Genomic DNA, 25,699 nt, shown 5'->3' with positions numbered 1-25,699 from the left:
GAATTTAGGCCAGTTCAGAGGCCATGTGGAGCCTCTTTTGGCTCTTTGCCAGCAGCGCACTACCCACCCAAACTAGGAATAAGAACCCAGCCTGACAGATGCTGTGGGTCTAGCCAATCACCTGTTTAGGGGGTCAGGAATGAGGTTTTTCCCATGTACCAATTGGCAGAGGATCAAGGAGTATTTTGTTTTCCTCCCAGCACTTTCAAACCACAGTGGGTTGAGTAGGTACACACTTAGTACCTGTAGGCGATAGCTGCTGACTCACCGGTGCAGCATCTCCTGCTGGTCAGTCCTGGAATTAGCATATCCAGCTCAGGAGCACCTCCTCTGGCCGGTTTCTCCCTGCCCTTACCTGCCTCTCTGCAGTCCCTTTATCTCCACCAGGTATAGGCCCCACGTGCCTCCTGGACCACAGTGTCCCTTACCTTGGGGTGCTGCCCCTCACCCAGGGAACCCCACTCACCTCAGTGACCCACTGCCAGTCCTCATCTAGCCCCTTTACTCAGGGGCTAAACTGCAGTCTGCCATGGCCACTCGTCATTGACTGGAGGGTTGACCTGCAGCCCCAGTACCTCCTTTGGCCTTCCTGACAGGTCTCAGCCAGGGAGGTTGCCAGGCCTGAGCTCCCCAGCTCAGCCAGCCCCTTCCCCAGCACTGCTCTGTTGAAGGTACCCTATGCTCCCACACAGCCCAGTCCTTCCCACCCCAAGGCTGGAGTGAGACTGCCTGTCTCCTAGCTCACAGCCCTTTTTATACCAACCCTACCGGGCCTGGATTGGCTGCTACATGCCTTCGTCTGATAGGGCTTCCCCGAGGAGCCATTCTCCCCAGAGTGAGATGCTCGCCCTGCTACAGGACCTAACAGGTATTGGGGTGGAGTTGTTTACTCATTGTAACTTGCGTCAGGTTTCCAGTACAGTTAAGAGAATACCATGAACAGTTCCCAGAGGTAAAAGACCTGGGATTTTGGTACTGGGCCTTGAACTCAAGTGATAGGGTGAGACTTTGTGGCCTTTGTGGGCCAAGGTCAGACCTTGTGATCCTTGTGGGCCGAGGTCCTCACCCTGCTACACCCTCTGTCTCCCTTATGGTGGGGAGGGTGATGAGACTTGGAGCTGAGAGCTGGGGGTTGGCTAAGTAGAGCCTACCCTGTGTTATGGGTTATGTGGTAAGGAGCCCTGTAACCCCTGCACTGGAACCAATTAAATGCCTGGTATAAGAGAATATGGGTGATGGGCAGGTCGCACCCCTCCATTGTGTTAAAGCTGTGACCTACTGCTTAATTCCATGCATGTGTCTGTCCTCATTTTGCCACTGTGTCCATATCAAGTAGCTACATGTACCCTCCATGCGGCTGCAAGTGTAGACAAGGCCTTTGACTTTGGGTAGATCGTTTACTCTTGCTGTGCCTTACTTTCCCTATACATAAGAATGGCCATACTAGGTCAAACCAAAGGTCCATCTAGCCCAGTATCCTGTCTTCAGATAGTGGCCCATGCTAGGTTCTTCAGAGGGAACGAACAGAACAGGTAATCATCAAGTGATCCATCCTCTGTTGTTCATTCCCAACTTCTGGAAAACTGAGGCTAGGGACACCATCCTTGCCCATCCGAGTGAATACCCATTGATGGACCTATCCTCCATGAATTTCTCTAGTTCTTTTTTGAACCCTGGTATAGTCTTGGCCTTCACAACATCATCTGGCAGAGAGTTCCACAGGAATAATAATATTAAACCACCACAAAAGGGTGTCATGAAGTATGTTTATTGCATGGAAATGTTTTCAAGATATAAACTGCTATATAAATGTGATTAGGCATGGTCCCTTCCCCTATTAGTTTAGTTTCTGATAGTGTCTATTGGATGACAGTATAAGCTTGTAGTGGAGGAGAAATCAAATGTTTGGCTCAACACAAGAAGGCTTTGTGGAAGAAGTCTGTAGGGGGGATGGTTTTCTTTGGGCTGGGCAATGAATGTTAGGGTCTGAAGTTTTTCCTTTGACTTCACTGGGCATTGGATAAGGCCCTTAGTGAAACGAAGGAAGAATGCTGTTTGTTGTGCTGTTCTAACATGCTGTGGAGCTTGTGTTTCTGTAACTGTTTTTCTGCCCCCTAGGAGAATGCAAGTACAATAGTATTCCGCATGTTTGATAAAGTTTTGGCACCAGAGCTCATTCCATCCATTTTGGAGAAGTTTATAAAGCCATACATACATAAACATAATCTACAGCAGGATGAACTTCTCTTGCAGTATATAAAGGTATCCATTTTCCCTCTCTTTTTAAAAGGACATTATTTTAGACAAGAAATCAAGTATGATTGTTTGCTATTTACTCTTACGATTTAGGGCCAGCTTCTGATATCCTTACTCTTGTGTACAATCCCATTGATTTGAATGATAAAATCTGGTCCTTAGTGTTGTTTAAATTATCGAATGCTCCTGCCATAATTCTGAATGTTTAATATTAAACTTTATTTATCGAAATACTCAGGACTTGCTAGAGCGCTGTCGTACACGATCTACATCAGTGTTTGAAACTGCATGGGAGGCAAAGGCAATAGCTGTCATTGGCTGCATATCTGATATAGATGTAAGTACATTAAATAAATGTACAAATGGATCTTATGCTTCTTTGTTGTGTTATGAATGAAAAAATTACGTTTGTATTCAAGAACAGAATACATTGCATGTTAGGAGTAAGAGATGGGCCAAATACTGTCCTGCATTTCAGTCAATCCTAGGAGGATTCTTTGCTTGGTCTAGTGCCTTTTACCTTTTCCTTTACTTAAGGCTGTTTTGTTTCTGCTTTCCAGCTATCCTGCCCTCATGATTTCGGGGGTGGGGGATCACTGTGGTGCCATTTGGGAGAGAGGCCAATGTGGTTGTGCATTTCATTATCATTGAGCCACCAGGATTACCTCTGTCGTCGTCATGGCTTTGTAGTTGTAGGTTTATCTTCTAGAAGAGTTGTTTCATTATCAGTAGTTCTTTTTCTCACATAATATTATGTTAAGGTACATATAAATTTTTGGAAGCATTGCAAGGGCAACTTCCTGAGTCTTTTAGTCATTTAATAACAATTAGACCTACCTTCAAGAACTTTATACAACCTTGTAGCACACCTTGCATGATTTAATATTTTATTTAAAATTTTTGGAAGAAGTTCTCTAATCGCTTTTAATAAGGTTGCCAAAAGATAGAAACTTAGAAAAAAATAAATCATACATCTTAGGAAAACATTACAAATATAAAACAGAGCTACTAACATCAATGGGAATTCTGCATGTAAAACTCTAACAGAATTGGGCTATAAATTATTCTGATAGTTTGAAGGCTTTCAGTGTGTGTCTGTGGGATACCCCCTTGTATAACTGGAGTTTGGGAAGGGAGAAACCTTCCATGTCTAACAGAGTTATGGGTAAACTATACTTGAAGGAATTATGTAATGTAGAGCTTTGTTTTCAGAGAAATTTGGATTTCTTTGCAGCTGATATTTGATGCAGTACTGCAGATAATGCATGGTGCTGTGGTGCCTTGGAGTGGAGCTGTGGAGCAGCTGGTGAAGCAGCATTTGGAAATGAAACATGTCAAGTAAGGGAACATTACTTAACTCCTAACACCTATATCTTCAAAATCTTTTAAGATATTTTAATCTCTTTTTTTTGTTTTTTCTTTCAATTAGAATTCAGGGTTCAACTCTACCTTTATTTTTAAAAAATTATGCAGTTAGAAGAAGCAAAGCTATTAATAATAGTGACATATCTATTTGTAGAGTGAAGTTATTGCAGGAAAGTTCCAGACTGATGGAGATGAAGAAGCTGTTACGGGGCTATGGGATAAGAGATACTAATCTTTTAAAGGACAAACAGATGATAATGGTAAGTGACGAGATACTACTTTTATTTATATTTTTACTTTTCTTCTATGATATATATTCAAATAAAGATTACTAAACAAGGTTTTGAGTATTTTAACAAGACTTTAGGAGCCAGATTTTTAAAAGATCTTAGAACCCAGCAGCTCCCATTGTTCTATTATTTCTTTTGAAAAGTCTGGCCACTTCCTTTTAGATGCCTAAATGAGAGCCAAGCTCTACTGGAAAAAAATCAGACCACACAAAGACAATCCAGAACAAGTAAAAATAAAATTAGCAAAACAAATGTAACTTTTAATCCTCATTCTCCTGCTTTTGGGAGACAGGAAAATTTAAGAAATACTAAAATGGCTAGTTGGCTGGATTAGAAGTAAGCATTTGTAGTCTACTGTTGAGACATGTTCAGAAAGGTGCTTATTAGTTCTTCCATTGTAAATGCTACCAGGGCTATTATCCTGTACAAAGGAACCAAACACAAATTGTATGGATGAAATGATTACAAAAGAGAGAAAATGTAGTCCTGCATTTTCTAATCCAAATGGGATTGGTGCACTGTCCTTTTTCTTAATGAGATACCTGGTAAAGAAAAACACTATTCAATACAGATCTCTGTAAAGTATTTGAAAAGCAGTCTTAGTCTGCTTCCCAGCCCCCATCCACCGCAATGCATCAGTGGCAATTCTCAGACAAATTTAGAGATTAGATCTCTAGCATTTCTCATGTCCGTTGGACTCTGTCTACACTTATGGCTAGGTATAGAATACAGACACTGAACACCCATGTGGCCATAGTCGCTGGAGGGCCTATACTGAGAATGCTCAATCAGGCAGACTGCAAAGAACAAGGCAGACAACCTCAAGGCTGGTGGTGTAGTTTATAATTAGGGCCCTACCAAACTCACAGCCATGAAAAATGTGTCACGGACCATGAAATCTGGCCTCCTCCTGTAAAATCTGGTCTTTTGTGTGCGTTTCCCCTATACTATAAAGATTTCACGGAGAAGACTAGCATTTCTAAAATTGGAGGTCTGACCAAAAGGGAGTTGCAAGGGGGTCGCAAAGTTATTTTATGGAGGTTGTGGTATTGCCACCCTTACTTTTGCTCTGCCTTCAGAGCTGGGCAGCTGCAGAGCAGCAGCTGTTGGCTAGGCACCCAACTCTGAAGGCAGCACCCCACCAGCAGCAGCACTGAAATAAGGGTGGCAATACCATACCACACCACCCTTACTTTGTGCTGCTCCCTTCAGAGCTGGGCGGCCAGAGAGTGGCGGCTGCTGACTGAGAGTCCAGCTCTGCAGGCAGCAGTGAAGAACTAAGGGTGGCAATACCATACCATGCCATCCTTACTTCTGCCCTGCTGCTGCCGACAGTGGCTCTGCTTTCAGAGCTGGGATCCCAGCCATCAATCACTGCTCTTCAGCTGCCCAGCTCTGAAGGCAGTGCTGCCACCAGCAGCAGTGCAGGAGTAAGGGTAGCAGTACCGCAAACCCCCACCCCAATGACAAACTTAACCTCCCACACACACACACATTTCCTGTTTGTATCAGGACCCCTACAATTACAACACCATGACAATTCAGATTTAAATAACTGAAATCATGAACTTTATTATTTTTAAAATCCTATGACCGTGAAATTGACCAAAATGGACCATGAATTTGATAGGGCCCTATCTGTAATTAAATTTCACCAACCCAGTAACTAAATAGCTTCTGTAATGCCATACTGATTATCAAGAAGCCAAAATACAGTTCCCTTTAAGCAGTTAATACAGTTCCCTTTGGCTCCCCTCTAGACAGTCAAGTGTAATATAGTGAGGGTTACTGAAAACCTTATTCACCGTATATGAAGTTCTACCAATCCCAAGAGACCAGATACATTACCCATCAAGTCAATGACTATTTCAGATCTTAACCCAAGTACATGCTTACAGCTAATCCTTTTTAACTAAATCTAAGATTTATTAATAAAAAGCATTGCTATGGTTAAAGCTCTTTATATATACAGATATTAATATACTTCTTAGGTCAGTTTCATAGCAGAAATGGTGAGGTTGCGGGTTTGTAAAAATCCTTCTAGAATCAGTTTAAAAGGTTATAGTCCAATAGGCTATCCCTGTGCAGAGTTTATTCAAATTCTTCCATGAGAAATTGCAGGGATAATCCAGAGTAGACCGGGAGACCTCAGTTTTGTGACTTAGACTTTCCCTGACAACGTTTAAGCAGATCTGAGATAAAACAGAATCAGGTACGACTTTCTTTACAGTGGAAGCAAACTATGGTCACAGCAGGGCTTCCTTGGCTGAAGAATAGGTAATGTATATTGTTGCTTTGAAGCTAATCCCTATTTGCTAGGTTTACACCGGAAACTAGTTGCATTCATTAGCATAAGGTAATTAACCATCAGGCAGTTCACAGGTAGTCCACTACAAATTTCAAAGACAAATGAAGACAATAATATTACACCATACATTCCATCTAAATATTAATATCCTCTTTTGATTTCTGAATCAATAGAATATAGTCATGAAACATTGACAGGAACAGAAGTTTAGCACCTACAGGCTAATTAGATCACATTGTTAAACTTCTAACAAGATATAGATAAACACAGACAAATACAATTTGTATCTGTTCTTAATTCTCTAACAATTCAGGCCTACATTTCAAGGAATGTAGTCTATTTCAGTGCTTCTCAAAGTCAGGCCACTGCTTGTTCAGGGAAAGCCCCTGGTAGTCTAGGACGGTTTGTTTACCTGCCGCGTCCTCAGGTTTGGCTAATCGCGGCTCACACTGGCCGCAGTTTGCCGTCCCAGGCCAATGGGGGCTGCAGGAAGTGGCGCAGGCCGAGGGATGTACTGGCCGCCTTTCCCACAGCCCCTATTGGCCTGGGACAGTGAACCGCGGCCAGTGGGAGCTGCGATCGGCCGAACCAAACAGGCCCGAACCGCCAGAGGCTTTCCCTGAACAAGTGGCGGCCCGACTTTGAGAAGCATTGGTCTGTTTAACATGGCTTTGTTAGCTATCTAAAAGGAATTGGCCCTGTTTACCATTTCAGTACTCTTCTAATACGTCCTTAAAAGTTATTTTTTGGTCATGCAGCCTGCTGGTTGTTTTAACCCTTGCTGGCTCAGCGTCACAGCCCAGCTAACATAGGTATAAACAGCAATGTAGTTGGTGAGGCACTGCTTAGGCAAGTAAAATCCAGATGCACTAGAACTTTACAGTATGTACCCTCCATGGCTCTTTACATGCCCAAGCAGTGCCTCCTACATTTACATTGCTATTTTTAGCAGCATAATGTACTGCTGCCTCCCTGCTGCCAGAGCTTTTCCCTGCCATAATGAAAGGCTACAGCATTGTGGAAAAGATCTGGCAGGGAGGAAACGCTCTGGCAGTTCTGCTTCTAAACGTTTCCAGCAAGATTTAGTATCCATGTCTGTTTTCTTGTTTCAGAGATTGGTGAAATACATTCTTAAACAAGATACCCCTACTTCTCTGGAAGATGCTTTGAAAATTGTAGCAGCATATATGTTGCCAAGTGTGGAAGTCTATATTTTGAGGATGGTGGACCTGATTGATCGAGATCGGGTATGAAAGTTTTCGTAGTCATATGATATCTACATTAAAAAATACTTGGGTCCTATTTTTCAGAATTGCACAGTTACTGCAGTTTGACAAACATCTGTGTATGCAATTTGTGCAATCCTACTACTAACACTGGTTGTAGCCAATATTATAGTATTGAAAATCAAGCCTATATATATAGACTAAGATATGAGTAAGTTAAATTTATCATGGTTTTCCATAAACTAATGCATAGTCATTGAAAGCATGTGTACACTACAGAACCTACCATATTTTGATATAAAGTGAAAAACATAGTAAATCCTCCTTCATTCACTGCCAAAAAGAATGAAAACAGTGTATGCTAAAATAAAATATGCTAGAAATCTTCTGATAAACTTTTCTGCAATTGCTGTTGCGTGTGGTTGACTTTCTCCAAGCCAGCAAGAAAAGAGTCCATTTCTGGCTTGGCAGCATTGCCATATTTGACACAGGGTGTCAAAACATGTCAGTTTCCATGTTGTAAAGAGGACCTAAGAGTTGAAGTATGTCACAAACCATTTTTTGTGAGAAGGGCTATTGAGCAACTCTTTACTGGCACAAACACCCGCCTTCTGCATCCCTATGACTAGCAGGTGGTTTCCTCTTCTGCAGAGCTTTCTGACTGGACAATTTAGGTCACAGTTCACCAAAGCACTTAAGCATATCCTTAAGTCCTACTGATGTTAGTGGGACTCAGGAATGTGCTGAACCTTCAGCATGCGTAAGCGGGGAATTAAATGATTTAGCACTGTCGCATTATGAGAGGAGACTGTTCAGTCATTGAATTGCTGGTCACCTTTTGTCTATGACTTAAGGCTAAGATTTTGTCATGGTTATTTTTAGTAAAAGTCACAGACAGGTCATGGGCAATAAACAAAAATTCATGGAAGCCATGACCTGTCTGTGACTTTTGCCGCTACAAAAGTTTTTTTGCTGTTTCCTCTGCCACCGTAGCAACTGGGAGTTGTGAGGTTCCCCTTCTACCTGTGGCAGCTGGAAGCTGCAGGGTGACCATATTTCCCAAAGAGAAAACAGGACACCCCCAGCCACTTGCTGGAGGCGACCCCTCCCCCCCGCACAAGGCTGTCGCCTGTCACTGGAACCCTGAGGAGGGCCCCCTCAGGAGTCTGTCACCTATCACTGGAACCTTGCAGGGGGCTGCCTGGCACTGCTGTCACTAGAACCCTGCCAGGGCCCCGCTGGCTGCCAGCTCAAGTCCCACAGCCCCTGGAGCTGACCGAAGAATGTCAGGGAGGTCTTTCTGCATGTCATGGATTCCGTGACTTCCATGATCTCTGTGACATAAAGGTAGCCTTATCTATGATTATTCTTGCATATCAGGATCTGGATCTAGAATATTCCTCCCTGTAATGGACCTGCAGTGTGGTAGGCTCCTCTAACTGAGGAAAGGAACTAGACAGGCCCCCTCTGAAGTACAGTTTCCCACCCTAAAAATCAGAAAGTCCTTTTTCAACACTAACCAACTTCTGCTATTCCACTCTCTTACCAGCATGTTGTAATAAAAGTAGTCATGCTTGCCATAGTCCTGCTTACAAATGCTATCTAATCAATTGTTTTGCAAGAACTTTTAAAGAAATTGCTTTTTTCTTTACCTATTATAATTATCAACAAATAAACTTGTAGTTTAGCTGCCCTCAGCTCTCTGAATCAAAGGATCTACACATGCTAAAAACTATTTTGGGATATTAGAGAGTTTGTATGTTATGGCAAACTGTGTGCTCTATAAAAGGGGAGAGTTAATAAACTCCCCAAGTTGTAAATTGAACTTAAAAAGTCTGTCATCTGGTGGAGCACCATTATAATGTCAGACAGTAAAGAGATAAGATGATAAGATAACTGACAAGAAAATTAAAGTTCTTTCAACAACAAATACTCATTCTTATCAAACTATTTTTGACTTACGCCTTATAACTTTTTGTTTTCAGGGAGAGGAATCTCTAAACTTATTAAAATCTCTGCCTGTTTCTGAAGCAGAGAAAGTTGCAGAGAGATTGTCTATATGGGCAAGATTGGTATTGCAGAAAGAAGCAGATAATTCTGAAGAGGTACTAACTACTTTCACTTAATAAATTACATGTACATTGATCATTCTCAATGCTGCTTTCAACACGCGTAAAAGAAGGGAGTGATTAATGGAGAACTGATAAAAACTAATGTACCTTTCCAAGGTATAAAGGTGCATATCTCTTGCTTTCTGTATCCATTCATCCATTTGTAAAAGAGCAAATCATGTAAGGTAAAACCACTGTGTCAGAAATGTTTCCTGTATTTTTGAGGCACATTTTCATCTTGGTACAGAGACTTGCATATTTGACTCCCATGAGTATTAATTAAATTACAAATGTAAATCCTAATGCATTACGACTAATTTTACCCAGTTGTAAATTCAGGATTTAACAAACAAATATAGCTCAAATCATTTTAAAATAAATTTTGTCTAAGATCTAAAAAAAGTTTGTAAATGGTATAGCACTGACTTGTGACAAAATTACATAAAGTTCTTCTTTGAGGAGTGTCCTCGTGGGTGCTCCAATTTAGGTATCTTGGCACCCTGCACTTCTAGTCGGAGACTTGTGGTAGCAGCACCCTGGTTGGCCGTGCATGCGCAGCAGCTGTCTCACACTGCTCGGAGTGGTTACTCCGCACAGGCAACCAACCGTTACCCAGTTCCTTCTCTGCCACCTTTGGTTTTGGTTGGAATGATAGCAGCACCCTTAACAGCTCTCATATTCCTCTAATTTCTTCCCCTTCCTTAGTTATTTCCCTCGTTATTGATTTCTCCTTTCATTTTTGTTCTGTTTACCATTTAAAAAAAAACAAAAAACTTTCCCCCTTTTTTTCTCACCACCTCAGGCGGGCAGTCGCCGAAGAGGCATTAGCCAGGCTCTCCAGGTTTCAAACGCTGTCTGACCTGCAGACTTTCAGTACCAGTGGCAGACAGCCACATGCAGTGTATCTGTTGCCTAGGGGAGAGACGCATTTACCAAAAGTGTCCCCCCCTGCAAGAAACTCACAGTGAGGACAAGGAAGGCGAGGGACCTCTAACTAAAACTTTTAATGATGGAGAGATCCTTCTGACCTGCCTCCAACCCCAAGTCCAGGATACCTCCTCGCCAGTCCTTACCTGCAGCTGCCTCAGTTATGGGGTCCTCTTCAAAAATGGCTGCTAAGGACCCTGGTCCTAAAAAAGCCCCAAAAAAGTGGTCTCATGCTTCACCACACCATGATTCACCTCCTAAAAAGCGATGTCTGCCCGCAAAAACTGCCCCAGTACCGATGGCACCGAGAGCGCTGGACTGTGAGGCACCAGGGCTGTCTGGTACCAAGACGTCCCAAGGAACAAAAGACCCGGTGCAGTCTAGCTCTCACAGGAGTAAAACTAAGCCTCCTAGTTTGGCTCCGAGGGAACCGAACAAACCTCAGGCACAGAGAAGTGCTATGGCCCACACCCTAAATTCATACCCAAGGTCACCTCCCTCTTCCACCTCAATAAACCCATTTACTTACCTATAGTCTTTCTCAAGCCGCACTTCGATAATCTGAGCTGTGTACCTAAGACTATTTACCCACCGAAGACCAAATGAAAGATTAATTTATCACTTTTTTTTTTTTTCAGCGCATAACGCAAATGTGTATAACAAAGACACTTGTGGAGGTTCTTAAATTCCTGCTTAGCATTCAGAAAGGTAAGTTGTAACTTACCCCTTCATGTATTGGCCGAGTAAGTAGCTCAGTAAGTAACTATTTTTTCCTATTTTACAGAAAATCCTCTGAAGGAAGATGAATGTAAAGCAAACTTAAAAATGTTTGAAACACTTGCTAGCTTGCAGGTAAGTATTTTATAATTACAGGAAATTAAAATAGGTTTGAAATTATCCTGAGTAATGTTATTAAATGATGCATTTTTAAAAATGAATCCTATTAAAATGTAATTTTAGCTACAATTTTACTATGTTCTGTGTGTATAATAGTAGCTTACAAATAAATTAAAAATGTTCAAATGGCTATGGATGATGAAGATTGATCAACAGATTTTGTCATTTAAAACATTATTTCCATGCTAGCATTTTAGGGAATATAAAGCATAGTGGATAAAAATAAATATATATATTTTAAAAAATGTATAAATTAACTCTGATTTTATTTACATTAAATATATTTTTCTATTTTTTACTTTTAAACAGGTTTATTTTTAATTTGTAATTATGACAATTTATGTTAAGGCCTAAACTTAGTATAATTTAAATAAATAAACCTAATGTGCTGCATCAGTGAGCCCTTCTCAAATTTTTATGAGTTAAAGAGGTCTGCTTATTTAATTATATACAGAATAAGGGGGAAAATATCAGCTCAAATTTTATTAAATGTCACAAATGTCAGGTACTATATTCAGTATCTATATTATTTTCAGTCTTTCCAATGATGTTGGTATTTACATTTTTTCAAATGTGAATATTTCCAGTTTCTGTTGTGCAGAAATGACTTTGCCTTAATTACTTTTCGTTGCAGTTTAGCTAGCAGGTGCAGAGAGAACACTTTTAATTTAATTCCAATTTCCATCGAAATGCAGCTTGACCGAAGTTGTGTAATAAAAAATTAACATAGTAAATAAGAAATGTGACTCCCATTTCTAACATAATAAAAAATGTAAAAATTAAGAATTTGAATAAATGTATGTTGAGCTTTATAACTGCTTAAATAAATATGTATAGCTATAGTGTATTCTCCTGGTTAGCAAAAAGCGAAGTGTGAAACTTAATGTAAAAACTATATTTAGTTGCAAATCAATGAGAATGAACCTTTCTTTGGGAAAATAACTAACTAAAAAGCACAAGAAAACAAAATTAAAATGGATTTAAATCAAGGCCTCCTGTTTGCTGATTTAAATCAGTCCATCCTGGTATAAAGTTCCCAGGCCATGTGTTGTTGGTGACTGAAAAAAAATTCATACCACTTAATTTTGAGTTAGGGCATATCCACACGGTGCAGGAAGACACATACTAGGAGTGTGATTCTTACTAGACAGGAACTGAGGTCTAATGAACAGAGCACATTAATGGTACAATTTGAAATGGTCCTACATTAAAGAACATCAGGGAATTTTTATTGTGCACCAGCAGGGTTGCAGGGTCTACATGTACAACACATTAATGTGTTTTAGAAATCACACTTCCATAATGCGCATTACCATGTTGCATAGACAAGCCCTTAGTGGTGTTGATGTTCACCGTTACTTTTGTGGCATGCTCCAAGCTAGTCACTACCTTGTTAGCACTGACTTGCCCAAAGCCATACAGTAAGTCATTTGCAGAGTTGGGATTAAAACTCAGAAATCTTTTCCTGTTTTCTGTTAATGTGCTCTGTTCCCATCCCCTTCTAGTGTAGCTTATAGGGCTAGCCTGCTTCCTTGCCTCTCTATATATAGGTTTTTTATATTTTTATGGGTTTAATTGTTTTTATTATTATAGGTTTATATTAAAGTAGTTTGGCTGTAACACAAGGGACCTACAGGCCATATCCTGTATGTTGAGCTAAGGCAAAGTTAGCATACATAGGTTTCGGACTATGTAAATAGTAATAAGTTTAAGCATAAGGTTCATATATGCTGTAATCTTTAACTAAAATAGATATGCAAGTTGGCATAGGGGACTTTCCAAAGTTCATGTCCTCTGTAAATCGCAGCTACACCACAAGGTACACAAAACAGGTACATCACAAGGAAAGAACCAAAATAACCGGAAAAGCAAAAATAACAAATGTAAAAATAATTTAATATTATTAATATGTATGTATATGTTATTAATACGTACAAACATACCTGCCTATAAAATAAGTGTACCCTAACATTTCAGTAGGTAAGAAAACTAAGTTTGGACATGGAAGAAGGGCTCAAGCACCCACGCCCTATAAGAGGAGTGACCCACAATGCCAAGGAGGCATCTAAGCGTCTAAGCTGCTGCTGCTTCTAAGTTTTGTTTTTCGGAGCTTCAAAGCTTGTTTACTAAGTTTTCTAAGCTCCAAGCTTCTTCATTCTTAGCTTATTAGTCTGTTAGTTTTAATTTTAAGTTTTAAGTCAGTTAAGTCAAATTTTAAGTTAGCTTCAATAGCTTTTGCTCTCTAGCTTCTTGTAAGCTCTGTATCTCCCACCCAAAAATGAGAAACCTGAGACAAGGCTGGTCCTTTGTCTCTTATCACCAGGTCATCAAGAAAGGGTGTAAGTATATTAATCAAAAGCTTTATAGTATATCATATGTATTTTTAGAATAATAGTACTGCATTTATAACTCTAATTATTTTACCATTTAATTACTATTTAATTATAATTCTGTTTATCTCAATAAAAGTCTTTAAGAAATATTGGTCCCAGTGTGAGCGTCCTGTCATACTCCTGTCTTTTGCATACTCTGTGTAGCCTGATTCTGGGACAAGAACTTTATTATCTTCTGATTAGATTAATTGGCGAGCCTCCTAAATTAATTAACCTCCTAAATCAGGCAACACTAGGAATATATTTAAACTGTCAAGAAACAGTATCATCTTGCCAGTTCTCACTTCACTGATCCAAAATCCTAATAATTCCACCAATTTCTCAGCAAAGGTTTTCTAATAGTGCTGTAATGTTGCATATTACCAAGAATTGATTACCTTTTGCATAGTAGACTGCAGTATATTTGATCTATTAGGAAGTATTACATAGTTAAAACACTTTTTGATGCAATATCTTTTATTTTGTTTAGTTTTGTTTCATACTAATTAACTATATTCTTTAATCTACAGTGGGTTTTCTAGTGACCAATCTGAACTAGTAAACTCAATTTTGTGATAAAATTCATCTGTGAATGAGAGAATGAGTGTAAAACTTAAACAAGACAAATTTCTAAAGTAAGTCACGTGAATAAGAAGGTTCTGTTCTATTATTTGACTTCTTGTTGCAGGAGGATTTTGATATCTTTATTTCAGTCAAGGATTATGGGAATTATTTGTTGATGTCTCAGCTCCTTGAAGAGCACATAAAAGCCTATGAAAGTATCCAATCCTTGGCAAAATCTAGAAAAGTGCAAGCAACGAATTCCAAAGATGATAGTAAAACAAAGAACCGTTCCACTGAATCAAGACTTTACAGACTAGCTTTACTTCTGCAAAGGACAGAGCAAGAGCTGGGGGCAATGCTGGCACTGAGGTCATTAGATGCTGGAAAAATTGAAGAGGCACTAAAGATATGCAGGTAAAATTTCATAAGAGTTTAGGACTGGTTAGCATTAAAGTAAGAAGAAGTATGCAGTAAACTATTTCTGGTACTCTGCAATAGCTGGTAGCTGTAATGCAAAGGCAAGATTGACTAGAGGGAAGAGGAGCCACACAGCAGATCCACTTAAGCAATATACTGTTGCATAGAAGACTGCAAGAGTAGGTTCACCTTGGATTGTTTGGCATCTCCCAGTGTGTTTTTCCATAACTTGGTTATTAATGCCATCCTCTTTACTAAGGCTAAGTCTACACTAAAAAGTTAAACGATGTAGGTGAGTTGACCTGGGGATGTGAAAAATTCACACCCCTGAGCGACATTGTTAAGTTGACCTAACCCCCAGCATAGACAATGCTAGGTCAACAGAAGAATTCTTCCGTCAACCTAGCTACCACCTCTTGGGGAAGTGAATTAACTGCAGCAACAGGAAACTCCTTTCCTCGCGGTAGGGAGTGTCTACACTGAAGCCCTACAGCAGCTCAGCTAGAGCACTGCAGCTGTGCCGCTGCACCTTTTCTGGTGAAGATAGCCTAAGTAAAGGATCGAAGTAACACAGATGAGCAAGAGTGTGTATTTTAATTCTAGCAATTTAATACTGTTGTACTGGATGAAGAATCATTCAAGTAGACAATATTAGCCAGCCACTATATATAGCTGAGCTTCTTGAGTCCCAGGAACACATGAAAACCATCCAAACCCTAAGCTATCCTGCCTTCGGTAGCTGAAACTTTTTGGTCAGCATACCTGTTTAGTTAGGGCCTTCAGCTACTTTTCAGTTATCTTCCTGAAAGTGGCACAAAATGGAAGTTAAACTATTGTAAAATAATTTATAACCAATAACTAATTTCACAACGGTCAGTAGTTATATACAAGGTAAGCACTAGTTGTCCTTTTTCTTGCATATCAGTTTATTCAGATTTCAGGCCCACCCTATTGGTGAGCTAATTTACTTAAATGTTGTTGGACTAATATTATACCTCAAAAGAAAGACAAGTTATGATTTTTATCTTAAATAAAAATCTAACATAAATTTCCCCTTTGTTTCATTAAAGAGATTTATATGAACATCACTGTAATGAACAAACAGGGAAGTTGCTATTTTTAGCTTGTCAGAAGCTTTGTCATATGTTGGGAGCTGATGTTCCAATGATCACACCTAAAGGACTGAACTTTCCAGCAGTGATAAATGAGATGGCATGCCAAGCAGCTACAATATGCAGTCCAGGTAATCCAGTATCATAGTTTCTTATTTCTGTTCATGTTGGAAAGTAGATTTCAAACAAATCACTCTTCTATGATGTATGAAAACAAAAAGTGAATTTCTGTGCACGCATACCGCTGTAAAAATAGGTGACACAAATGGTGATTTTCTTTGTAATAGAGAATATATGACTTACATAAAAGAATGACAATGACTTTAATTTCTCACAGATCTGTTATTAGATTCTCTGGAGCTATGTAAATATACATTGGCTGCTAAGGAAATTTACGGACAATGCCAAATAGAAAACTATGGATTTATGGCAAAGGTAACGTCTTCAAATTTGAAGCTTAATTTTTTCTTTTACAGTGGTTTATGAAATATTCAGGTTGTGCATCTTTGTCAACTTGCCGAGGAATACCTAATGATAGGTGCTAATTAGCTACTGCCATCCAGACCAAAATATTATCAACTCCTCTGTCTCTTGTCTCCTATATCTCAGAACAAAAGCTATTGTAGGTTATATTTTGTATCTTGTGTTCCCAGAACATCTGTGTACCGTTATTAATACTCTTAATGTCATGTCTATTAATTTCTTTTGCCAAGACAGCTTGAAATCACAGAACACTGATTCTGAAAAAGCTTTTACAAAAAGTGGTGAGGTTTTACAATGATATCTATGTATGTGTGTGGGCGGTGGGTTTTTTGATAAATACATGTAGAATTTGGAGACACTCCCATCAGTTAACAACTTTAAGATACCATTCAAGAGTTTGACTTATCCCTTTGTTACTGATTTTTGTTGTTTGTTGATAGCCAACAGCAGTTTGGGCTGTGAAAAATGTAAGGATCTTACAATCTAACTAGCATAGACCAAACAGGTGGAACAAATAAAGGCATTTACGGCCTGGTGCAAAACTCACTGAAGTCAATGGGAATCTTTCCACTGACTTTAATGAACTTTTGATTAGCTCCTGATTTGAGACTCGAGAGTCCAATCTTAAATGGGTAATTTTCAGTTCCATTTAGTTCTTGTGAAAACTGATATTAGAAAATGCAGATGTTCTCTGGAATGCTAACAATAAATAAATGAATACACTTTAATGCACTGTTTTTAAAAGCCAAATTAAAAAATATCTCCCTTTCAACATTAGTGTGCGTTATGCCCACATAAGAAGTAGGAAATGTCTTTCATTCCCAGTGCCCAGCAAAAACAAATATCTTGAGGACACATTTTCAAACATGAGCATCTTTTCTTCCTGAATTTGGAAACCTGATCTGTAATGTCATGCAGTTTATTAGTTTTACAATTATACATACTTTTTAGCTGATCCCTTTATGGAACTTCATGAGCATTTTATTTCCTGTTCATATTTTTTGCAATGTGTTAATTTAGGCAGCATCTTTTGGAGCTGATAAGGATCCTTATGAAGAATGGACCTATGATGATTTCTTTAGTGAAGATGGGATAGTTCTTGATCCACAGATGGTGCTCCCAGTTGCATATGAAACTATTTCTTCCCTTGTGCCTATTGCTGGTAACCTTTTTTTCCTTAATGTTATTAGTTAGTGTACAGTCTTTATCCCATTTCATATTAAACTGTTTTAGGTAGGAATATAAATAATTCAGTACACAATTTTTTTGAAACCGATATCATTCCCCAATCTTCCCCCTCACATAGTTTTTTGATAACTTCAGCAATTATGAATAGACATTTGCATTGTATTAGATTTTGTCAAGAGACTTACATTTTCAGTTATGCATCAGAAACACTGAATATTGTAAAACTATTTATTGTGTAGCATGGTAAATATACACTTTCATTTTCTTAATATTTCATTTTATAAATACTTCATGGTATTCTAAATATTTCATTTTTTATCTATAAGCATTCTTGGAAAAGGTCAGATCTATTTATAAATGATATGCTAATTGACTAGTAAGCTAAAAATCTGAGTATGAAGGAAATTGTATTTGGCTATGGTGGTTTTTGTTTTTGTTTTTTCCCTCACATGGGAAAATGTATGAGATCTATAGCCCCATCCGGGCAAAGGAATTTACATATAGCTCCTGCAGGGTTAATAGAGAGAGTTTATATTTCTTCAGGCAGAGATGAGAAAATGGTTCCCCTGTTATGAAGTAACGTCCAGCTGTACACAAGAAAATCACAGAAAAGATCCTAGCTCTCACAGTCAGAATGGGGCATTAATTTAATTATACCAGAACATAATTCTTTATCTAGCTTTATTATCTAGCTTTATTTTTGTATTGGTTTCAAAGTATAATATTTTAATAGTAATTTCCAATGTTTATAACTTTGCTAAGATCTTAGTGCACTGCTCACAAATATTTATCTTATCTGCAGATAACAAGATGTATCCTTTGGACTCTGTAAGCTTGGCAAACTGTCCATTTATTAAAGGTACTATGAAGACATATTAACAGGACAAGAGTAAAATACTCTAAAATGTTATTAAGTGTTTAATTTAATCCCACAAAAGCTAGAACATACCCATTTAATGCTAAATAATTGGTTAAGACTTCCCACTAATATGGAATTTTTATGCCCATACATCACCACAACACTCTGTTATAAAGTACAGCTGAGGACCACTTAAAAACAGTGCACAAGACAACTTTTAATTTAGTTACCAGTACTGCCTACAGGGACTATATTGTACCTGGGCTCTAGAGATTGCCATTTCTTTTGTTTTATTGCTGGGTGTTAGTTTTGACCTATAGAGCTCCGCATAGTAGACAATTCTCTGCATCTTGGAGAACCCATCACTTCATGTCTTATTCCAGCAGCTGATCAACTTGGGTGCTTGAGCTGTCTATCTTTAGATAGTTTTTATCTGGGGACAGGGTGTTCTTAGTGGAAGGTCCATTATTAATTATTATTATTATTATTATGCATTACATAGTGCCTCAGGGCCTTGTTGCAGGCACTGTACAAACACACTTGCCTGCTCTGAAGAGTTTACATTCTAAATGGACAAGACAGGCAAAAGGTGAGAAAGAGGTATAACATACAAGTAGAAGATTGGAAACTGCAGTACAGACAGCCTAAGCAACTTGTTTAGCATGTAGGAAATTTGTAACAGAACTGTGAATTGAACCCAACCTATCCTGAGTTCCAGTCCAGTACTTCAACCACAAGATGATCCTTCATCTCTCATTCTTGAATATGAATTGTACCCTGCTTTCCTCAGTTATCTTATGGGGCACGTTACAAAGCTATGCACTTCCCCAGGGATGGGTTGAATGCGGATGAGTGGATTGAAGATGGAAGGGTTTTATTTGTATAGTTGAACCTCAGAGTTACGAACACCAGAGTTACCAGCTGACCAGTGAGCCACACACCTCATTTGAAACCGGAAGTATACAATCAGGCAGCAGCAGAGGGATGCACACACATAAAAAAGCAAATAGTACTGTGTTAAATGTAAACTAAAAAAAAAAAAAAAGGAAAGCAGCATTTTTCTTCTGCATAGTAAAGTTTCAAAGCTGTATTTATTCAATATTCAGTTGTAAACTTTCAAAAGAACAACTATAATATTTTTATCAAAGTTAAGAACATTTCAGAAGAACCTCCATTCCCGAGGTGTTCGTAACTCTGAGGCTCTACTGTATGTGTCTAGCACTTTTGGACAGGCCCATTTGTATATATCTAAAATGAATATAACTGTCCAAAAATGCACCTCACATACAGACTGAACAAGAAGATTGACATAATACAACTCTATGTTAACCCACACAAGAGTGTTCTTGAAACAGAAAAGCAATCGTCTAATACTATACTAAGGAAGCAACATGGTCCAGTGGATAGGGCACTTGATTGGGAGTCAAGAGACCTGTATCAGCCACTCATGTGCATGCCTTGGGCAGATAATTTTTACACTTATGCGCCCGTGTTTCCTCATTTGTAAAATGGAGAAAATGTTACTAATCTTCCTTTCTAAAGCACTTTTGAGATATAGATGACCAGCTAATTAGTAATAATAATACCCTGTAGGTCCTTTCATAGAGAAGAGAACTGCTCAGAAAAGACTGATTATCTCTGCAAGAATCCACAGCTAACAAACAACATCTGATCGTTAAACTAAAGAGGATTTTTTTTATTAAGGCATTAACTTCTGAACATCAAGTTTGTAAAGGAGGCTAAAATTGACCTACCAATATTATCTGCACCATTATTACTTTTTAACAAAGAATACCTTAATGTAGAGAGAGAAATCAGCTTTCATTGTAAATTTCAAGAATTTAATTAGACTTGGCATACAAGCTTCCTTAATATATAAGCTAATCATTTTCTTTCTGGTGAAACATTCCATAGGACAGAACCTCCTGTTGCCAGTCAAAACGCCCATCTGTGCACTGCTTCAGAACCTAATGGAAAGCAGTCAGTGTGAGTTAGCCTTGCGACTAATAGTCTGTCTGTTTGGATCCTGTCTTCAGCACTGTGTATCAAACAACATGGATATGTGCCTGGGTGAGAAGGTATGGAGAAAACCTATGCTGAATTTCACTGAAAGTAAATTTACCAAATATGGCTGAGGAATAGGTATTGTGATACACATCCTCTCGCTAGAAGTTCATCTCATCACCATCTGATGAGCTGTTTAGTTGCCTGTGTGAAACAAGCTGGTGGTCTTCCCCTTCTAGTGGACAATGGTTTCACATTGCAAAACCACGATCCTAACTGGGACTCTTGAGAGACTCTTTAGGGAGACCAGGGGTTGAATGGGTGTTGATAACAAACATACCCTGCCACTATCTTCCCTCTTCTGAGGTGGCTTCTCTTTTCCATCAGGGTTGAGGGATATTGTCATAGGATGGTGAGGGGAACATTGCAGGTTACACTATCCAAACTACATCCTTCTTCTGGATAAACAGAGGACTTTTGTGTCCAGTACTCTGTCTGAAATGTTTCTCAAGCATTTAATTCACTCTGAAAATATAACTATTTACTTGCAAGATGACAGGTGTCAGAGTGGAAGCCGTGTTAGTCGATGTCTCTTAAGTGACAAAAAAAGTAGTTATTTGTAAAAGTGATTTTTTTTAACCCTTAACAGTTACTTTGCTGTCTGTTTGTTTGTTTATTTTCAATAGTTACATGATGACAAAATGCTAGCTGATGCCAAAAGCTTTCTTATTGCTATGAAACAAAAGTCCACTTCAGTGATTGTCACTGCTGTCCTTGCCTTATTACACAAGGTAAGCATCCTGTAAGGTAAGCATACCGGGCAAACTGGTTGAAACTATAATAAAGAACAAAATCGTTAGACATATAGATGAACATAATTTGTTGGGGAATAGTCAACATGGTTTTTGTAAAAGGGAAATCATGCCTCACCAATCTACTAGAATTCTTTGAGGGGGTCAACAAGCATGTGGACAAGGGGGATCCAGTGGATATAGTGTACTTAAATTTTCAGAAAGCCTTTGACAGGGTCCCTCACCAAAGGCTCTTAAGCAAAATATGCAGTCAAAGGATAAGAGGGAAGGGTCTCTTATGGATTGGTAACTGGTTAAAAGATAGAAAACAAAAAGAAGGAATAAATGGTCAGTTTTCGGACTGGAGAGAAGTAAATAGCGGTATCCCTAAAAGGTCTGTACTGGGCCCAGTCCTATTTAACATATTTGAAATAAGAAATGATACCTACTATCACTGGTTGGGAGGGATAGCCTGCTAACCCCAGGGTTGTGAGTTCAATCCTTGAGGGGGCCACTTAGGGATCTGGGGCAAAATCAGTACTTGGTCCTGCTAGTGAAGGCTGGGAGCTGGACTCTGACCTTTCGGGGTCCCTTCCAATTCTATGAGATAGGTATATCTCCATATTAAATGATCTGGAAAAAGGAGTAAACAGTGAAGTGGCAAAATTTGCAGATGATACAAAACTACGCAAGATAGTTAAGTCCCAGGCAGAGTGCGAAAAGCTACAAAAGGATCTCTTAAAACTGGGTGATTGGGCAACAAAATGGCAGATGAAATTCAGTGTTGATAAATGCAAAATAATGCACATTGGAAAACATAATCCCAACTTTACATATAAAAAGATGGGGTCTAAATTAGCTGTTACCACTCAAAAACGAGATCTTAGAGTCATTGTGAATAGTTCTCTGAAAATATCCACTCATTGTGCAGCGGCAGTCAAAAAAGCAAACAGAATGTTGGGAATCATTAAGAAAGGGATAGATAATAAGACAGAAAATATCATATTGTCTCTGTATAAATCCATGGTACATCCACATCTTGAATATTGCATGCAGATGTGATTGTCCCATCTCAAAAAATATATACTGGACTTGGGAAAGGTTCAGAAAAGGGCAACAAAAATGATTAGGGGTATGGAACGGCTGCTGTATGAGGAGAGATTAATAAGACTGGCACTTTTCAGCTTGGAAAACAGACGACTAAGGGGGGATATGACAGATGTCTATAAAATCATGACTGGTGTGAAGAAAGTAAATAAGGAAGTGTTATTTACTCCTCATAACACAAGAACTAGGGGTCACCAAATGAAATTAATAGGCAGCAGGCTTAAAACAAAAGGAAATATTTTTTTCACACAACACACAGTCAATCTGTGGAACTCCTTGCCAGAGGATGTTGTGAAGGCCAAGACTATAACAGGGTTAAAAAAAGAACTACATAAATTCATAGAGGATAGGTCCATCAATGGCTATTAGTCAGGATGGGCAGGGATGATGTCTCTAGCCTCTCTTTGCCAGAAGCTGGGAAGGTGTGACAGAGGATGAATCGCTTGATGATTCCCTGTTCTGTTCATTCCCTCTGGGGCACCTGGCATTGGCCACTGTTGGAAGACAGGATACTGGGGTAGATTGACCTTTGGTCTGACCCAGTATGGCAGTTCTTATGTATACAGAAAGAACCATTGCATGGGGCCTTCCTGTCTCTGATTTGAGTTCTGAGAAACCTCCTCTAGCCCATTTTCATGACTCCATGTCCCTCTCTTCTGAAGAATACTAGAGGGCTCACTCCAGAGCCTCATTATTGCATTCTTTAATTACTTCCCCATTCCCACATGTAGGCTGTACGGACCCCAACTGAGCATAGTATCAGCTTTAAATGATGAGGTTGGTCTAGTGGTTAAGGCACTTGACTGGGAATCAGGAGACCTGGAGACTTGGTTTCAGTTTCCAGTTCTGCCACAGGCATCTAATGTTACCTTGGGCAAGTCACTTAATATTTCCACCTCAGTTCCCTATCTGTAAAGAGGGAGAATTAGTATTCCCATTATTTGGCTGCCTGTCTATTTAGATTGTAAGTGGGAGGCCTGTCTCTTACTCTGTGTATGTACAGTGATTAGTACAATGGGATCTGATCTCATTTGGAGCCCAGGTGCTATTGAAATAAAAGAATAATGGCATGTATGATTTATATGCATTCTGTATCCCTATTTACTGTACTTTTCGTTTTAAGTGATCTTTTTCTCTTATTTCTAAAAACCGTCTTAAATTGAATCGAGGTTTTAAAAGGCTACCTGTGAATCCAGTAATGTACAGTTATACAACAGTGTCCAGTTATACAAAAGTCTGTTGGGCCTTTAAGACTAGTAACCAGCATTTTATTACATTTACTTAAGTAATGATCCTTTTTGTGTTTTAGTGCCTTCCAAGTTTATTCCTATCTTCTCTTCTAAATTATAAAAATCTTATTTTCTAACTTAACTGAAAGGCCCAATAGGCCTTTGTATAACTGGACACTTGATATGTATAACAACTGGACATTTATTTAACTGGCAGTTTCTAAAGTATGCTTATTGTGGATTTAATGTCTATAGGTTTTCAACTGTCGTCTGATAGATCATAACCTGGCATTGGGTTACTGCACAATTTTGCCCAGGGAAGATATGTTTGAAAAACTCTGGAATGTCATAAACAACACAAGGCAAAATTACAACAAAATTCTGGTAAGCCTGAAAAGGCAGTATACTTATCTTAGCATATAATACTATTAAAGTGCTGCTCGGAGATGTTAACTACATAGTGTAGCAGTGCATTAGAGTTGCCCTCGTTAAGATTTGAAAGTGTTCTGGAGAAATTTGAACTGAACTTGCACCTGCAATAATTTAAAGGGAAAAAGTCTTTCAGGCAGTAATTTAAAGAATGGAATGGGCCTTGAGGTAAGGAAGAAGGGAAGGATTAAAAGATAACAAAGCAATGGGGAAAAAGGAGGAGAGTGGCAGAGAATGTGTATTTTAAAAAAAGCAGTTACGTTTTAGGAGTTTCTAGTGACATCTCATTCTATCTGAACGCTGTTCTTAATGTGAAGAAGAGGAAGTAAGGATTATTCTCATTTTCTAGATTGGAAAATTGAAACACAGAAGTTATGGCTTCCACAAGGTCATGCAGTGACCTGGATTTCATGATTTCCAGTTTTCTAGCCCGTAGACCATGCTTTTTCATTCACACATTTGTTTGTTTGTTTTTAAGGCAGTAGCTCTGGTCGGAGCGCAGCTTGCTAGTCACTATGATGAAGCAGGAGAGAGACAAAAATTCAAGGAATTAATTACTGATGCAGAGTGGGGTATCCAGCTTGGTAAACTTGGTGTGAGTATACTTTTAAATGTTTTAACCAGTTACATTCTTAATTTAAAATGCCAGTGTGGTTTAATATGAGACAGTTTGTTTCATGTTTGTTGGAGTTCACTTAAGAGCAGTTTCTTGACAGTTAAATTTAAAAAAAAAAATTTATTTTAATTTACTGCTTTTCACGGACACACACATCATTCAGGATGTGCACTGAACTTAAATTTGTGGTGAATTTACCACTTTGAAGCATCCATGCAAGAATCTTGCTTAAATACTTTGCTGAATGGGGCCCATAGTAATGAGGTTCTAGCACCACTTCTTATGGAGCTCAAACAAACATCCCTATGTTATAGAGGGAGAACAGAAGTAAACGGTTGGAATAGAAGAGTGCAAATGAGTAATACCAAGCATATTGAAAATAATTCCTTGATTGTGAAAGAATATTTGAAGCATCATTACTAGACTACCCTTTTTTTGTATCTGCAGATTTCTTTCCAGACTGTATTTAGGCAGCCATCAATAAGAAAGAAAGAACTCATAAGAACCCTGGTAAAGAATCCAAATGTAGACACAGACCTTATATTGAAATACTGCAGGTAATATCTGAAGCAAGTCAAAATTGTGTTGTTGCTGGCATAATAAGTAATGTGTTTATATTATTCTGTTTCAGTTTAAATATCGGCTGTTTATGAATAAACAAACTCAAAAAATAACTGTCCACCTTCGTAAAATGCAGTACGAGTAATTCTGGCTGTTGTGAATTTACTCATAATGAAATCCACACCCTAATCATATTGATTTAAAATGAAAACATGTTCTTCCTTTTCAGAACTTTCATGTTGGACAGCGATGCAGCACTGCAGCTTTGCGTCGAAACACTCCTTCTCCAGAGCGCTAATGCAAATCAAGTTGAAGGAGACTCTGCAGAGGATACTGTGAAGCAGCCTCATTCCACATTACTGGCCAAATCAGTAAAAATAATTCCTTTACTGAGAAGCACAAAAGACCTGGTCATTAGCCTCAGTGGAATACTGCACAAGGTAAAACAGTTACAAAGCATGCATGTCACTTCAAACACTACTTTCATAGCTATCCTCTCACTCAGATGAACGTGGCTATCGTTTATTAGAGAGCTATAAAGGAATCTTAAGAACTACATTTAGATCTTTGTTACTACTGTTAATGTG

General features: G+C 38.8%; 1 protein-coding gene across 5 annotated transcripts in view; it reads left to right on the top strand.

The window, feature by feature from the left end:
* Positions 1-25,699, top strand: part of KNTC1 (kinetochore associated 1) — an 81,133-nt gene that overhangs the window by 27,024 nt on the left and 28,410 nt on the right. For all 5 annotated transcript variants that reach the window (XM_030582421.1, XM_030582422.1, XM_030582419.1 and 2 more), the window contains 19 exons: positions 2,119-2,262; positions 2,495-2,593; positions 3,491-3,594; positions 3,776-3,881; positions 7,332-7,466; positions 9,431-9,550; positions 11,122-11,191; positions 11,268-11,335; positions 14,441-14,730; positions 15,804-15,976; positions 16,183-16,280; positions 17,349-17,490; positions 18,319-18,375; positions 20,290-20,453; positions 21,066-21,170; positions 23,762-23,890; positions 24,414-24,530; positions 24,999-25,108; positions 25,342-25,552. In XM_030582421.1, the coding sequence (XP_030438281.1) occupies positions 2,119-2,262; positions 2,495-2,593; positions 3,491-3,594; positions 3,776-3,881; positions 7,332-7,466; positions 9,431-9,550; positions 11,122-11,191; positions 11,268-11,335; positions 14,441-14,730; positions 15,804-15,976; positions 16,183-16,280; positions 17,349-17,490; positions 18,319-18,375; positions 20,290-20,453; positions 21,066-21,170; positions 23,762-23,890; positions 24,414-24,530; positions 24,999-25,108; positions 25,342-25,552 (2,442 nt within the window). The remainder of the gene's footprint in view (positions 1-2,118; positions 2,263-2,494; positions 2,594-3,490; positions 3,595-3,775; positions 3,882-7,331; positions 7,467-9,430; positions 9,551-11,121; positions 11,192-11,267; positions 11,336-14,440; positions 14,731-15,803; positions 15,977-16,182; positions 16,281-17,348; positions 17,491-18,318; positions 18,376-20,289; positions 20,454-21,065; positions 21,171-23,761; positions 23,891-24,413; positions 24,531-24,998; positions 25,109-25,341; positions 25,553-25,699) is intronic.

The sequence above is a fragment of the Gopherus evgoodei genome, chromosome 13, assembly GCF_007399415.2.
Source record: "Gopherus evgoodei ecotype Sinaloan lineage chromosome 13, rGopEvg1_v1.p, whole genome shotgun sequence".
NCBI lineage: Eukaryota > Metazoa > Chordata > Testudines > Testudinidae > Gopherus > Gopherus evgoodei.
This window is presented reverse-complemented; position numbering and strand designations above follow the sequence as displayed.